At 38.8% G+C, this 16,769-nt stretch overlaps 1 protein-coding gene across 1 annotated transcript; it reads left to right on the forward strand.

Annotated features, from left to right (window-relative positions):
• Positions 1–12,501: 12,501 nt before the first annotated feature.
• On the forward strand, positions 12,502–15,698 carry LOC126697740 (zinc finger CCCH domain-containing protein 29-like). The gene is made up of 2 exons (XM_050394830.1): positions 12,502–12,672; positions 13,285–15,698. Exon 2 carries the CDS (start codon positions 13,294–13,296, stop codon positions 15,340–15,342), a length of 2,049 nt encoding a protein of 682 aa, XP_050250787.1. The 5' UTR covers positions 12,502–12,672; positions 13,285–13,293; the 3' UTR covers positions 15,343–15,698.
• Positions 15,699–16,769: the final 1,071 nt, after the last annotated feature.

Consider the following 16,769-nt stretch of genomic DNA (forward strand, 5'->3'; position numbering starts at 1 on the left):
CGTTCACGGCAACCATCCACCCCTTATTGAAGCCATATCGCCAAGATTGGTACATGACTAGTTAGCTCAAATTTTTGACATCGGTGAATCCCATGTCATAAAACTTGTCCTCACTTTCCTCCAGCTCCACCTTTAGCTCAACCACCTCCTTATCCCTGGCTGAGATGATGCTCTCAGCCTCAGCCAACCTCAGCTCCATTTCACCCAACTTGACCTCCAAATAAGTCGCCCTCTGTTTGGCTAACACACGGACCCCCTCTAGATCCCTAGCCTTCCCCTCGGTAGCCTCTAGTACAGTAACCTTCTCCTGCATAGTGGCCTCGGCCACCTCTTTAAGGGCTTTCTCCTTCTCGACGTCTTCCACCGAGCTCCTTATCCGTTCCTGCATCATGTGAGCCAGTTGGGCAGCCTATCATAATAACAAGAGACCCCCAACGTTAATGAACATCATAAAATAAGTAATTATGTGCGCTTGAAAAGAGGCTATTGGGCCAGACCTCACTTTTGCTCACAACGTATTTGTAAAGTGGGTTTAGGATTTTCTACTTTGGGTTGTTCTCAACACAGAGACTTAATGAAGCTGCCTCTCTCTCTCTCTCTCTCTCTCTGAATCACTATTTTCTCTATTTCCTTGAGAACTTTTCAACAAACCTTTTCTTCCTCCAACTTCTCATATTTATAGCTCTAAATTAGTGGAGAGACTATGATTACTCCCATGGTTAGTACAATGGGAGGTCCAATATCATTAGTCGTAAGTGGGTGGTTAGATGGGAGTGGAACGTGGTGAGAGTGGCCTTGGAACTTAGTTCCCACTCTAGCAGATATGCTCGGCAGTGATGTTCCCTATGGTAATGCCGAGTATGCAAAGGATGGTGTGTTTTGAATGTCATTCTTTCTTTATTGCTCGGGAATGGTTTGCCGAGCAAGGACCAGGTGGCAAAACTTGGGCTTGCAATTTGTGTGGGTTCGAGCTAGGGTTTTGGGTAAAAAGAGACTGGGGCCATGGGCCAAGCTAGTGGGTCAGAATTCAAGGCCCAAATGGATCTGGGTACCACGATATCGTATAGTAATAATAGTGAAAATAGGAGAGTGATAACAACAAACACCCATTTCCGCGATAGCGTGCCACTCAAGCTTAAGTGTCACCACCTCGTCACCGCCTTCAGAGAAGTACTGCACATCGTTGGGAAGCTTAAGGGCTTGGCCCAAGCTTTGAGCAATTCGGCCACCTTGCCTTTTATCCCAATTTCGAACACTGGACGTAGTAGGCAATGGCCAGTTGTTGAGTCTAAAAGCGCATTGCCACCGTGCTACCGATTCTGCTGAGGATGAAGCAATGTTCATACCTACCACTGCTGATGGTCGAGGATCTTGAGCAGGCCCCCAGATGACGAGAAGGGCAATAGACTGAACGAGAGGAGTCCAGGAAGGAATGTCCCCTTGAGGTTCGGTGGGCTCATCCGTGCTGTGGGGCCTCTCACATCTACGGGGAGCTCGGGGAGGGGGTGCTTGTTGCGGGGGAGTTTGCCGAGCACTAGGCAAAATCCAATCAGCCGTCATAGTCTGCTTGACTACCATTTCAATATCGGAGTCCTCGGGTCCCGTTCCTTCTAAAGAAGAGTCCATGGATTCAACCTCCACTTACCCCTCGGCTCGGATCTCTTCGTTTGGCTCTTCAATAGGGATATGTTTGGCCCAACCATGAAACAAGCGTTAACCCCCTACTTAGAAAGCCCTGCAACCTGACGTCCAAATATGATAGGAGCGAGCTGCCTACTGTCAGTGCCTAACCAGGGTCCTGGAAACTAGTGTATACGGGAGTATAGCCGAGGATAAGTTGGGCTACCCGCAACTAGCCGTCAAAGTGCACAAATATCTCAAACCTGATCACAAAATTTAGGTCTCGCACGTGTATGACACTAGGATCTGCTCTGAATCGTTTGGTGTTTGCACAAGCAAAAAAAATTAGTATTAGCGCCCAAAAAAAAGAAAGAAAAAAGAGTACATGTAATAACCAAAATGGAAAAATAACAAAAGTATGATAAATGAAGGTACCGACCAACGTCCCTACGTGAGGTCAAGCAGGTCAACTCATCGACAAGCCAGTTGCCGCTCACATGTACAAACTCTCCTGCCGAGTTTCTGTTGGAGTTAAAGAGGCATGATATTAGCTGTACCATGGTGTCCCTGACCTTAAGGTAATATCCCAACCTCTCATTCCCACACAAGCTATACATTAAATTAATATATTGTTGGTTAAGGTGTAAATCGTACAAGTCATTAAGCCGACTAACACTACTCACTACTCGGTAAAAATTTGGGGGGAGCTGATCAGGGCAAAGGCCATAAAATCTAAAGGTCCTAAGTATCAATGGATCTACAAGAAACCTCACCCCATCGTCTAATATCGCCATAAATGGGAAGAAAACCACGTGTGGGCGCCTATCATTTGCTATGTTATCTTCGTGACAGTATGCCACATCTACATCTAAGGGGATGTCAAATCTAGCCCTAAAATTGGCTAAGGTAGCCTCAGTCCTAAAGAGATGAGAAAAACCCATTCTTATGTATCAAACAAAGGGAAGGAAAACTAAAAAGTAAAGGGAAGAGCGAATGACTTACAGTAGAAGTCCTAAGAGGGACTTGCTCGGGAAGGAATTTGTGCTCAATAACCTAAGGCGCTTAGGAATAGAGGAAGTAAAAATGAAACAAAGAAATAAGGGTCGTGTTTTATAGGCCAAAGGAATTTTAAAAGCATTAAATGGATGTTCAGGCGAGAGAAATGATTAAAACCTTTGTTTTGTAACCGTCGCACACATTGCCTCAGTACACGAAACGTCAGATGATCACAGCCGTCAGACGGGACAGCCTATCACCCCTTCTTCTCCACATGCGCGAGCTATCTTGTCTGTAATTAATAAACTAACGGTTGGTATCTTCGAGAAGTGAAATGGAAACCTTAATCAGAACCTTTGATTCTATCCCCGAGGATGGGGAAAGAACCAAAAGGGGGGCTATTGTACGATCATGGACCTGTTAACCTTGGCCCAATATCAGTAAGCCCAATACCAATAGGTATAGACCATCCTACCTAGATGGCGGTTCACCTTGCCAGGCAGATCAGGATGATAATGGTACTGACCATAAGTCTAGTGCTACTTGAGCTCAGTCCGAGCAACCTTGGTAGTGCCTTGGGCAATATCGCTGCTAAGCGATAATTGGCATCTAGTGCAAGTTTTAAGGCTCCTATTTCCAAAGTGGGCCCCTTTTTGTCAAGAATAATCTAGATGGGCCCTTTCCGCACGAGTGATGAAAAGGGTAATCATTAGTAGTCCATTGAGGCAAAGCTATAAATAGAAGAATCACATGAGAACAAATGGTTAGACACTAGAGGGTGAGAACGAGGAAAGTAACCGAGCAATAGCTCGTAAGTGTTCGGTAAAAGAGGTTAGTTACTTTAGCAAGCCTATAATCAAACTACCTAGGAGCTGCTCATGGTAGGATATTCAAAAGCCCACTAAAACAAGTAAATTGTGAGCCCAATTATGAAGTAGGCCCATTAGGAAGGAATTGGGCGTGCACAGTATACATTAGTAAAACCATATATATAGTTGTAGAAAAGATATTTAAATTTGGGACTTGTTCATTAAAAATAACTAATATATCAAATTATCAATTGAGTTATAAGACTCACGATAATCTCTAATTATAAGTTGTCAATTTGATCTTTGTTGAGAACTTTTTAAATTAGTCGTACTACTACTACCAAATGGACTTATTCTTATCCAAAAAATTGATGAAGACCAAATGCATGCACCAAACTTAATGTATACCTTTCAAGGGAAAATTGAGAGAGTAGTGGTTTGAAAAGCATAAAAGGATAAATTCTTCAAACCTATCTTAAGCTTCACAATTGGGCTTGAAAATAAGCTTGGGATGTTTTCAAACCCATAAATTAATAGCCTCTTGGTGCATGGCTCAACATATGCAAATTCCCATATTACCTGCTCAGTACAAACCTTGCCTCAAATCACACAATTGGTGCTAGTCTAAGCAAGTATTTAATGATTATCGAGTGCATGATTCAGCAGCTCTTAGTACTCAATTTAGAGTAATATTGAGGCTATAACTATTTTCACATTCATTGATATAGTATATTGTGATTGGAGCAACAATACTTTCATCTAAATACACCACTGACACCATGTTTATTATATAACAATCACTATAAATCAAGTCATCAATAGTTCCTTTAGGTACAAGGATAGTTGCTTTACGTTTTCTTCTTTGCAGTGATGACAATAGTTGACAAATTTAAATACGGAGCTGGATGAGTTTGTGAGTTTGGGGAAACGGTATTTAAAGACACAAGGATCAAATGGATCGAATATAGACAGAACTTTTTTTTTTTTTTGAGAATCAATATAGACAGAGCTTAGGTAGAAGGGCCATAATATATTTTAGTTTGTAATATCATTTTTTGTTGGATAAAAGGTTTTAATCAAAACCTCGATCGGAGTCCTTAACCAATAGATAAATAAAACAAATTTAGGGCCTAAGAGATATTGAGCTAGCCAGGCCAGATATAGCTTTGATTGAACAATATTGGGCCTAATAGTGAAGAACAAGATTTATTCATAGGCCTAAATTAGGCACTATGTTTTTATGTGTCAGGCTCTAACTAAGCCTGATTCAAATGACAAGGCCCTAGAGTTTGTGGACACTAAAATTCTAAAACAATTAGAACCTGACAACTCACTTTTCGGCCCCAAGTCCAGTGAGATATTGAGCTAGATCAAGGCTAGCCCAAAATAGGAATTCATTACTAGAACTTAGCCCATCATTATGTAATCCATGTCTTATTTTACTTTTGCAAGCCCAAGATTAGCCCCATTTGGTTTATGTCAAGAGCTAATGTTCGACTTTTGTATTTGTAAATGATAAAGTGAACACTAGTGCCAACCCAACGTCGAATTTGATCATAATTCACTTCCTCATAAAAATATCTAGAATGGAAGATGGAAAAACTATGTGATTTAACAATATTTTGTTTATTTTATATAAATTTTTTGCCTCGAGTTATTCTCGATGTTGTATCTTTGCCCTCGAGTGTGGAGACAAACTCGAGGACAATATCAGATTTCTTGTCTTAACAAAAAATACTTTGGCCAGGGGCGTAAAGCGTAATAACGTGATGAAGATTCAATGATTATGTGTTATGAATATCCAATAAAATTTTCTAAAGATTAAACATTCTCCGGTAAGGATCATCTTCATTTCCAAGTGAAATGGAGAGTGTCATTTATGTGTCATGATTTAAAGTGGAGTAAATTTAGGGTCTAGAACTCATTAAAAATTTAATTGTGGTTAACTTTTACTTTAGCTAAAGTAAAATAAAGTTATAAATTGTTAAACGAGTTGGCATAACTAGACTCTAATTTTATTTCATTTTAAATTGTGGCCCTTAAAACATTTCACTTGAAAATTGAGAAGATTCAAATCAGTTGTTTTGGTGCATGTAAGAGTAAGAAATTAGAGACTAATTTGGTCTATGTTGCTTACAAGTAGGGGTGTCCAACTCAACCGGTGGCTCGACCCATCCGGTAAATCCAACCGAACCCAGACCGACCGCCGACCGATCCGATTACTCCGGCAGTCGGTGTCGGGTTTTCTTCTCCAGAATCTGATCTGGGCGGATCGGTCTCGGATCTTCTCCCCAAAACTCGAAGAAACCCGAACCGACCGAGCTCTATAGCATTTTCCAACGAGATTTTAGCTAGATCCATGAAATCTCCACCGGATTTGGCAAGATCTCGTCGTTTACGCTCAGATCTAGCTACAATCTAATGGATTTTGCTCAAATAAGGCTCAAACCCGTTGAAAATATGATGGGTTTTGCTCAAATCCGGCGAAACTTGGATGGTATTTGCTCAAATCCGGCGATGATTTGGTGTATTTTTGCTCAGATCTCGTGAGTTTTGCAAAAATCAGGTGACGATTTGATATTTTTTTTGCTTAGATCCGGTGAAAAATAGTCGCTGTCAAAATGGAATCTCCTGTGGCATCATCGTCAGCTTCGACCGATCGAACCATCGATCAAACAACTTCGATCCGACCTGACCCGTTGGTGTTTGCGGTCGGCGGCGGGTTTTCTCGCCGGAAATCCGATGTCATCGGGTCGGTTCCGGGTTGGGCACAAACCCGACCCGGACTGACCTGTAGACACCCCTACTTACAAGTATAAAATTGCAGGAAAAGTCAAATATTCAAAGGAGAAATTTCTTGCACTAAAGTTGCCATACAACTATTTCAAGATTTTTGCCTTTTTTGCGTATTGTGCATTGGGCTGAGCTGCCTCCTACGGTAATGGGCCTGAATGTTTCTGAGTAAGGGAGTTGGGGGCGGTCCAATTGTAACTCAACTTGGGCCAGTTTGTGCACAAACTATGCCTCGTCTACCAGGAGTAGGCTTACGGCAAGCAAAACTGTTTCAGATGTGTTACGACAGACAGATATAATAATAATAGCAAAACAGAGTACTCTGACTATTTAACAAAAATGGCCAAGTAATCCCTACTTATAAAACATGATTACAGTCGTGATAATGTCATTTACAGAGAAAATAAAGGAGAAAGAAAATAATATGAACTAATCAAGAACTGGCATAAATCAAGTTTTAAGTTTGGTCCGCCGAAACAAAACCAAAGAGGAGAGAACGCCTCCTCTCAATGCAAATAATCTCCCAGGAAAAAATCCTATCGTGGGGATTAATGGCTTTGAGGGAGTCGGACCTGAATGGTTATTGCCCAAAAGGAATCCTTGTTACGTTTTGGAAGAGAGCAGGATTTGAAGGGGGAGAGAGGGAAATCGACCTACTGGTGCATGCCCATTGTATTATCTCTCTTTTTTCCTCAATTTCCTCTATTCTTTCCTCTGTTTTCTCTCTTTTCTTTTTCTTTTCTTTCTCTTGTTTTCTTTTACTCTGTTTTTCTTTTACTCAGTGAATGCCTTCTGTTTTTCAATCCCCTTTTCAGGGCACGGCAAGGGTCCTTTTATAGTGCCTGCCGTGGCCAGTTTTTTACCACTTTGCCCTTTAACTGCCTTTGTCTAGTCTGGGCGTACTTGCCGACCACCAAAAGTGTGTGACACTCACTCTTGCCAGACAAAGGCAGGTTTGTTTCATTCCTCAGTCCACCGTAGCACTCTTACCTGCCACGGTATAAATGTTTTCTCTCTTTTTCCCTCAAGGCATGCACCTAACGGTTCTCCCCTCAACCTTGCCTCTTTTAGGTGGTCTGTCATCCCAGCAGGACGTACCTCCCAAAAAGAGCTTGGGCAGGAGCCGCAAAATAGGTCTTTTCCCCTCTCCCCACCACCAAACCATACCCCCTTTACCTCTTACCTCTGGTCCATGGCCCCACCACGTCCCATATTGGTTGGGTACAGGCTGATGGTGTCTGGGCCTTGCGTGTGCTTTCCTTTCAGATATGTCCAAAAGTCTGCCTGCTGCTCATGCGTTTGCCGTGATCTAGAGACTCTCCGTCCGTGTTTTCTGACCTCTTATGTGGGCTTTTCTTTGTTTTCCCGCTCTATTTAAGAGCTGGACTTTGTCTAATGATGGGCCTTTCATTTCTTTGGCCCACTCTTAGTTTTCTTTATTTCTTGTAATGTTGTACTGTTATTCCTGTCATAATAACTTAATCCTGTTGGGCCTCTTTTGGGCCAGCCGTTTATTCCTTCTCTCAGTGGCTTGTCATGGCCACTATTTTGCTTTTACTTATGGGCTCTTATGTCCTTTTGGGCTTTCCTTTGGGCATCCACAGCCCGTTTACTTTCTTTGGGTTTTCTCGGCCCATTTGCTAATTTCACACTCCCATGGGCTTTTTACTAACTTCATTGGGCTTCCCTGACCCAATAACCTTATTCTCATCTTTGGAATTCATGGGTCTGCCATAAACCCCTTACTCTCTTAGTTTGCATTGCCTTGGGCCTGCGGCGGCCCTTTCTCGCTTTTCTACCTCATACACTGCTCATGGGATGCCATTTCTTTCTTTCCGGGCTTCTTTGAGCCCACTTGCCTTTTCAAGACCCATTTGTTTATTTGTTGGGCCTGTGATCCATTATTCCTGCCGCTTGGACCTAATGGTTTTTTGCTATCTATTTTGTCAATTCCTTGTTGCCCTTATTATTAGGCTTTCTTTCTCTCTATCTGGGCTCTCACAAATGGCCCTCAACAGTGATTAATTTCCACGACAAGATCTCTCTGAGAGATTATTCACTTTGAGAAGAGGTGTTCTTCTCTCTCTGGTTTTGGTCTTGCGGATTAGACTTAATCTGATTTATTTCCTTTCTCAATCAACTCATATACTACCCACTTGTTCCCCTTACTTTTCTTATAAAATAATTGTTGTTAAAACTGTGATTATCTTTTTCTTAAGTAAGGATTATATGTTTACCTTAATAAAGGTCTCAAAGTATTTGATTTTATTGTTATTATCATATCTGCCTGCCGCAACCCATTTGAAACAATTCTGCCCATCGTAAGTGTACTCCTAGCAGACGAGGTATAGTTTGTGCACAACCCGGGTCAAGTTGAGTTGTAGTTGGACCGGTCTCAACTCCTATACTCAAAATACTCGGACCTAATACCTTAAGAGGCAGCCCAGCCCATTTTAACAAAAAAAAAAAAAAAAAAAAAAAAAAAAAAAAAAAAAGATAAAATAAATTTCTTCATTTTTTTTTTTTCTTTTGTAAGTTTTGAACCTTAAAAAAATTGATAAAGAAGGAAATGTTTTATTTCATTTTTCTTTTTAATGAATTTTTACCTCGAACTTTTATATTAACAGGTGCATGTCTACAAGTAAAGTCCTTCCACAGTTCCACGGATTATAAATATGTCACTTTGACACTGGCACATGCCACTCCCTATTTGCATCAAGTGTCATTCAACGATTGGCAAATGAATTCTTTTGCTATAAACAAACGGATACTTCGTTGAATATACCTGTGGACCACAGCTAAGCTAACCAAAGGCAACAACTTTAATGGCTTCTTTTTTTTTTTTTTTTTTTTTTCAAAAAGTTAAATCATAAATGCACCTTTTATATAAACTAAGGAAATTGGAGCATGTCAGACCCAACGTGAGTGGATTTATAAATGAAAAGCATATCCATAGTTTATCTTTATTTGCTTAGAGTGTTTCTACTTTAGTGTCATTACTTCATTGAGAAGGACGAATCCATATATTCTAAGAAAAGTATGAATTAACAAATTAAGTTTGAACATAGACTTTATCTCGAAACTAATGCTCTTAAAAAATATTTATTAAGTGTATCAAAAAAAATATATATTTATTAAGAAGAATAAGAATGAGAACCCGAGTCCATCTCAATTTTCTGGGATAAAAACCAAGAAAATAAAGAAAATAAATAGAGATAGACTATTCCAAATATAAAATTAGAAAAAAAAAAAAAAAAAAGCCCAAAATAGTCTTTAAATTTGATGAGATTCGAGAGCCAAAGAGATAGAGGCAGCTTTACATGTAAGTCAAGGTGTTCATGGCTTGCAAAAAAAAAATATTTGTACTAAGAATGATATTGTGACCATGAGTTTTTTTTTGTAGTCTCTACAGCTCTACTTTTTTCGGCTTTGCAGTCATAGCAACTTTGCCCTTCTCAGCTTAGCCACTCAATAGCTTAGTGCGCAATCGCTGCAATTATCGTTTCATTCATTTATTATTCTCTCTCACTTTATTGCTCCTATCTCAATATTTTCAGTTCTTATTTTACCTCAATTGATCTTTTTTTGACTTTTCATTTTGTTAGCAAATAGAAATTGTATAAGTTCATATCTTTACTTGTTTGTTTTTCTTTGACGTTGGTATATTCAAATTCTCTTTTTATTAAATTTTATATAATTATATTAGATTTTACATTAAGTTTCTTAATAACTAACCTAGAAAAAATTTATAGATCAACCACTACAAAAAGGCAAAAAGCATAGAGGGGAAGTGGGAATCTTGGGTTGAACAACAGGATTAATAGCTAAGAAATAGCAGCTGGACTTCACCTTGAAGGAGGAAGTTGAGAGGAGTGAGCAACAAGTAGAGAATCCAAATGCTCAACTCAATTGGACTCGTTTATAATCAAGTTTATTTATAACTCATGAGTTAAAGATTACAAGTTCTGACTAGGCAATGACTCAAAACTAGCATATTAGATCACAAAGACATTGTATGATATATGATTCGTGATACTTCTATTTCAAAACAAGAGATTCTCATCTGAAGCCAACAAATGTTGAATGTCAACATGCATGATATAATATTAAAAAAAATAAAAATAATGATGATTGTCACAAATGTTTTTTTTTTTTTTTTTTTGAATTTTATAATGAAATTGTTCACAATGTTTGTGTCCCTTTCCCACAAATTAATTAATAAAAGAATAATGCTGTGTTTAAAGAATGGGAACAACACTATGTAAATAAAAAAAAGTAGCAAATAAGTGTTTTTTATTTATTATTATTATATTGCTTGATGGAGTAGCAAGAAGAAGCCAGGCAATGCCAATTGTCCCATAGTGGAAGGCTGAGTGGCCAAGTCAGATATTTTATATTTTGCAACAGCGATGGTAAATGTTTATGGTGTCACCGTCAACCCACCCAAGGGGAAGAAAGAAAGTGAACGCGTTTATGCGTGTAAGGTTGGAATCTCTTCCCCGGTCACCTTTGGTCTACACGCTCTTACGCATATATCAATCTAATATCACCTACTCGCGGAGATTGCAGGTGGAGGCACTGCCTCTGCCTCATCCCAACTTTTTTATGTTGCTATTCTTTAATTTCAACATTTCTTTTTCTTTTCTCTTGTTTGGTAAAAAAAAAAAAAAAAAAAAAAAAGCATAAATACATATCTGTCTGTCTTCAAGTTATGCTTTGGATCTCCACCATAGGCGGTAGATTGTCAAACAAAACATAAGCATTGGACATATAGGCTCCAAATCTAGTAAGTCCATCTGTTTAATGATTGACTTTTTAAAACGCGTGCTTGACCCGTTTGTTGGAGAAAATTATTAAAAGATTCTTGCAATCAGTCAACAAATGCTCCAGTGATTGATTTGCAATAGACATAGAGGCTCCAAATCTAGTGAGTGCATCTGCTTAGTGATTGGCTTCTTAGAACGTATGCTTAACCCGTCTGTCAAGAAAAATTATCTACAATCAGTCAACAAAATTTCCACCAGCAAATTAGATATAGCAAAATTTTTTGACTAGAAGCAAGCCATCATGGGGAGCCCAAAGTTCAGCCTTGGCATTATTCCAGAGAGCTCAAATTCAATATTTCTTACTGAATAATGGAACAATTCTAGGTTTAATATATACATTATGGGGTGAATTGTACACTATTGTTTAGATAGAAAACATTAAAAAAATTGCTAGAATCGTGCTCCTTTTATTTTTCCTCAATTAGTACAAATCATTCATTATATAACTTTGGCCTAAATTTTGGTCCCTTACTCTCATTTCAACTTAATTATGAACAATGGGTAAACAATACATAAAATTTTCTCTTGATTTTTGTTTAAAAAAAAACTATTTATAGTTATTTATGATTTAAACAACATACATAGATGCCTAATCCAATCCTTTTTTTCATTAATAAACTATCATTCCCTATTTTACTAAAAGTAGAATTAAATTAATTTTTTTTGTTTCTTAGTTAAAAAGAGATGTTTTGAGCAATCATAGAAGCACTTGATAAAACATATTTCTTCTCAAAATAAATTTCCAAAGTTGCTATTTTGCCAAGGTTTTTTTGTTTCTTTTATAAAAAATAAAATAAATAAAAAGATTTTTTTAGTAAAAATGACCTCAATACTGGATACACTTATCCAATCCAAACTAGGTTTGTGAAACTAAACTACTCCATTTAATTTAAACTCAATTAAAATTAAATCAAAAAAATGTAATAACATTGAAAATAGAATAATAAATCTAAATTAGAGACGTTATCAATATTAGTTCTATTTGACTTTCTATAAAGAACCATATTTTGAAAAGTTTCAAAATGAACTTAAAAAAGGAAATTGTGTACTAATAAGAAGGAGAAAGAATACTAAAATTCAACACTTCAAGTTTAAATAAACAACTCAAAGACAACGGGAAAGACGAGTAACGATCATCAGCGCGCGTGAAAGGAGGGATTTGCATTTGCCAGACAGACAATCACACACGTGACGAGCAAGACCAAAAAAAAAATCTTCATTTGAATTTAACCCACATTTGAATTTAATTTGAGGAGGTTCCGAAAAATCAAAAAAAAAAAAACCAAACCAAAATGCAAATCCAACCGTGAAGATAGATCAGATTTAACAGTATAGTAATGGTAGTACTGGACCCACATTTTGAAGCATTGACTTTGACCCAAAAACCCGAAAGGAAAGTAAGAAACAGCAACGAAGAAAAGTCGCACTTTCCTCCCTTCTTCTTAGCCTCACCCCTGTGTCCTTCAAGAAACACATAAAAGGACCCATAACCTCTCCTCTCTCCTCCTATCCAACGCTTCCAATCGAGGTCTTCTCGATAACTCTCTGCAACTACAACAACAATTCCCACAATTCTCTATCTCATAGTAACTATTCAGAGTACAAACAGACACGCAAACTAGTCAAAGGTATGGTTTTGTTTCCATTTTGGACGGTTTTAAGTTATTTCTGTGAAGTTTTACTATGTTTGGGGTGGAGTTTGATGGGTTTTTTCTGTGGAAAATTTTGTGGGGTTTGAGTGTTTTTGGCTGAAGTTTGAAATTTTGATTCTGGGTATTTTTGTTTTGGACCATTTTTTTGGTCTTTCCTTAAAGATTTTGAAAGAATAGTTCTATCTAGGAGACCAAGTCGCTGGCTTGAACTTGTAGCATGGCCAACACGTTCTAAAGTTTTGTTCTTTCTTCGATTTGTTAGTTTAGTCTCTGTTTGTTCGATTAGAAGTAAGAACGTTAAGGCCTTAAGAAGGGGAATAAAACATTAGAGTAAAAGTATCATGTCGTAATATTACGTTTTTATTTGTTTTGTGTTTATGGTTTATGAATTAGTGAATCTTACTTCGTTTCCACATAGTTTTGGGGTTGGGTGCATCGAGTTAGAGTGTTATTTTTTTCGGATAATTAATAAGTCTGAATATGATTCTTTTGATTTTGTTGTTTGACTTCCCTTAGATTTAGATTTCTTTATAAAAATAGAAATGAATAGACTGGTATGTTAAATTTCCTTTTGTTACAATTTTGCAGGACTTGGATATGTGCAGTGGTTCAAAGGGTAAACTTTGTTCATCAAACTGTGTCATGGAAGGTGAATTTCTGATGCAGAATAATGGGTTTTTCTATGATGGCTCGGTTTTGCTTGAATTGTCTGCCACCGATGATCTTGAGGCCTTCAAGAGTGAAGTAGAAGAGAAGGGCTTTGATGTTGGCAAGGCAAGTTTTTGGTATTGTAGAAGAATTGGGTCGAAGAAGATGGCGTTCGAAGAGAGGACCCCTCTTATGATTGCTGCCATGTATGGTAGCACTAAGGTTGTGAAGTATATTATTGAGACTGGCAAGGTTGATGTCAATAGGGTTTGTGGCTCGGATAGAGTCAATGCCCTCCATTGTGCTGTTGCTGGCGGTGTCAATTCTTCGCTCGAGATTGTTAAGCTCTTACTTGATGCATCTGCTGATGCTAACTGTGTGAATGCTAATGGGAATAAGCCTATTGATTTGATTGCTCCTGCTTCGAAGTCACCATCCAATTCAAGAAGAAAGGCGATGGAGTTGGTTCTGAAAGGTGACAATTCAGTCGGGGAAGGTGACCAGTTTTTGACTGAAGAGGAAGAACTGCAAAGGAGTGTGATAACTCAAGGAACTGAGAAGAAAGAATATCCCATTGACATATCGCTGCCTGATATTAACAATGGGATATACGGGACTGATGAATTTAGGATGTACACTTTCAAGGTGAAGCCTTGTTCAAGGGCATACTCCCATGATTGGACAGAATGCCCTTTTGTCCATCCTGGGGAGAATGCGAGGAGGAGAGACCCACGGAAGTATCCTTATACCTGTGTTCCATGCCCAGAGTTCCGGAAGGGGGCATGTCCAAAGGGTGATTCTTGTGAATATGCTCATGGGGTTTTCGAGTCATGGCTTCATCCTGCCCAATACCGTACCAGGCTTTGCAAGGATGAGACTGGGTGCGCACGCAAAGTTTGCTTCTTTGCTCACAAGCCTGAAGAATTGCGTCCCGTGTATGCTTCCACAGGTTCAGCAATGCCATCACCCAAGTCCCATTCGGTGGGTGCACTGGACATGACAGTATTGAGTCCATTGTCTCTCAGTTCATCATCTTTGCCAATGCCTACTACTTCAACGCCACCCATGTCTCCCCTTGCAGCTGCTTCTTCCCCCAAGGGTGGAAACTTGTGGCAAAACAAAGTTAACACCACTCCACCTGCCTTGCAGCTCCCTGGTAGTCGGCTCAAGACTGCTTTGAGTGCTCGAGATTTAGATTTTGAGATGGAATTGCGGGGGCTAGAAAGTCACGTTAGCCAACAGCAGCAGCAGCAGCAGCAGCAACTGATTGATGAGATAGCTCGTCTCTCATCCCCTTCCTGCTGGAGTAAGGAATACAGTAGGATTGGAGATTTGAAACCTACTAACCTTGATGATGTTTTTGGAACTCATGATGCTTCCATGTTGTCCCAATTGCAAGGACTATCACTAAAATCCACTACACCAACCCAATTACAATCTCCAAATGCTCATCAGATGCGTCAGAACATGAACCAACTTCGTGCAAGCTACCCAACCAATCTATCTTCATCTCCAGTGAGAAAACCCTCATCCTTTGGGTTTGACTCATCTGCTGCAGTTGCAGCAGCAGTGATGAATTCCAGGTCTGCAGCCTTTGCCAAGCGAAGCCAGAGTTTTATTGATCGTGGAGTAGGTACTCACCGTCCTGGACTTACTGCAGCTGCCAACTCGGCATCTATGATGTCCTCTACTCGTTCAGATTGGAGCTCACCTGATGGGAAATTGGATTGGGGTATTCAAGGAGACGAACTGAACAAGCTAAAAAAGTCCGCTTCTTTTGGGTTTCGAAACAACAATGTGGGGACAACCTTGTTGCCATCTGCAGTTGATGAGCCAGATGTCTCTTGGGTTAATTCCTTGGTTAAAGATGTTTCTCATGACAGTTCTGGGCTGTTCGGCGCAGAGAGGCAGCAGTATAATCATGGTCGAGGTGGCCATGAGTTGCTCCCACAATGGGTGGAGCAGTTGTACATAGAGCAGGAGCAGATGGTGGCATAAGGGACACATCTGCCTGAGTTGCTCCAAGCTTATCCTGACAAAGTCGATATTCTTTGAATTTTTATTAGTTGATTTAGTATTCAACAATTGTAGCTTAATGTAGAGAAGGGAAAAGGGTCATAGAAGAACAAATTTCAAGGTCTAAAACTTTGCAGGAAGAATGATTTCCTGCTAGGTTAGTTATTATTTGGAGTAAGATTTGATTAGCAAAGATGCTGATTTAAAAAAAAAAAAAAAAAAAATTATATTGTATTTTTTCCGACTCCCTTGGGGGTTGTTTATTAATTATTATTTATTGGTATGTAAACTGTATACGAATCAGAGGCAATGAAGTATTTATTATTTCTATGATCAAATTCTGCAACTTGTATCCATTTTGTGCACAAATACAATGCAAGCTCTACAATAATTTGAAATTCTGATAATTGATTCTTGTGATCTATATCACTGTTTCACTTCACCTTCAGATGATCATATGCATTCTCTTTCCGCGCATTATGCTGCAATTTGAGTTTCTGAGAGCTACCTTCCCCTATGACTAACTGGAAGTTTGAGCATTATCGCTTCTTTGTGCAAATTCTGCAAATCACATCGTAGCAGTCTTCATTAGGATAGCTAAGGCTATAGATATATGGAAGGGCTAGTTGAGTTTGGTTGCTATTTTGAATCTGTCACTCATTTCTGCTACATGCTCAAAAGATCTCTCTGCTCATTTCTTTTGTCAAAAGCTTGGAAACCATACTGCCATAACAATTGCCTTCATTTGGATTGCTGTAGAGATCAGGTTGTGTTGGCAAGAACTCAGGCTTCTTAGCCCTGTTTTTAACTTATTTTTATCATAAAACGAAATGTAAAACTTTTCAAAATATCACATTTTTAAGGTATAATTATACTTTGACACTAAAAAGAAATGAATGACGAAACTTACATCATCCAATACCAATCTTTATTATATTGCCCTTCCAAATGCAAAATCCTGAATATGCTGATTACTCATTACTAAAACCTAGAAAGATGTTGCTTTGCATATCATTAGATTTGATCAAGTTAGGCACAGCACCAATTTCCTAAACCTGTTTTCTTTTACACTTTTGAAAGGAGACTAATGGCCAAGCAAGTTGCGCACTGGCTTTTAGTGGTCAAGTTTGATTGAAATTGAATTTGTTGCCCGACATAAAAACATTATCTTGAAAACCAATTAACTGTTTTTGTCTAGGACCGCACTGAGGCCATAGTTAGTTGAATTTCTTGCCAACTTTGTTGACTGCATTCCAATATGTACATGTAGTCTCCCTTACTTGAAATGTAAAACCTGGATTATGGAAAGCAAAAAAGAAAAGAAAAGAAAAAAAGAATTATACTTGTTTATAAGAATAGCCACCAAAACAACCCAACATTATTAGTCGCCATTAAGTCAAATTTGCATG

The sequence above is a fragment of the Quercus robur genome, chromosome 8 (genome assembly GCF_932294415.1).
Source record: "Quercus robur chromosome 8, dhQueRobu3.1, whole genome shotgun sequence".
Lineage (NCBI taxonomy): Eukaryota > Viridiplantae > Streptophyta > Magnoliopsida > Fagales > Fagaceae > Quercus > Quercus robur.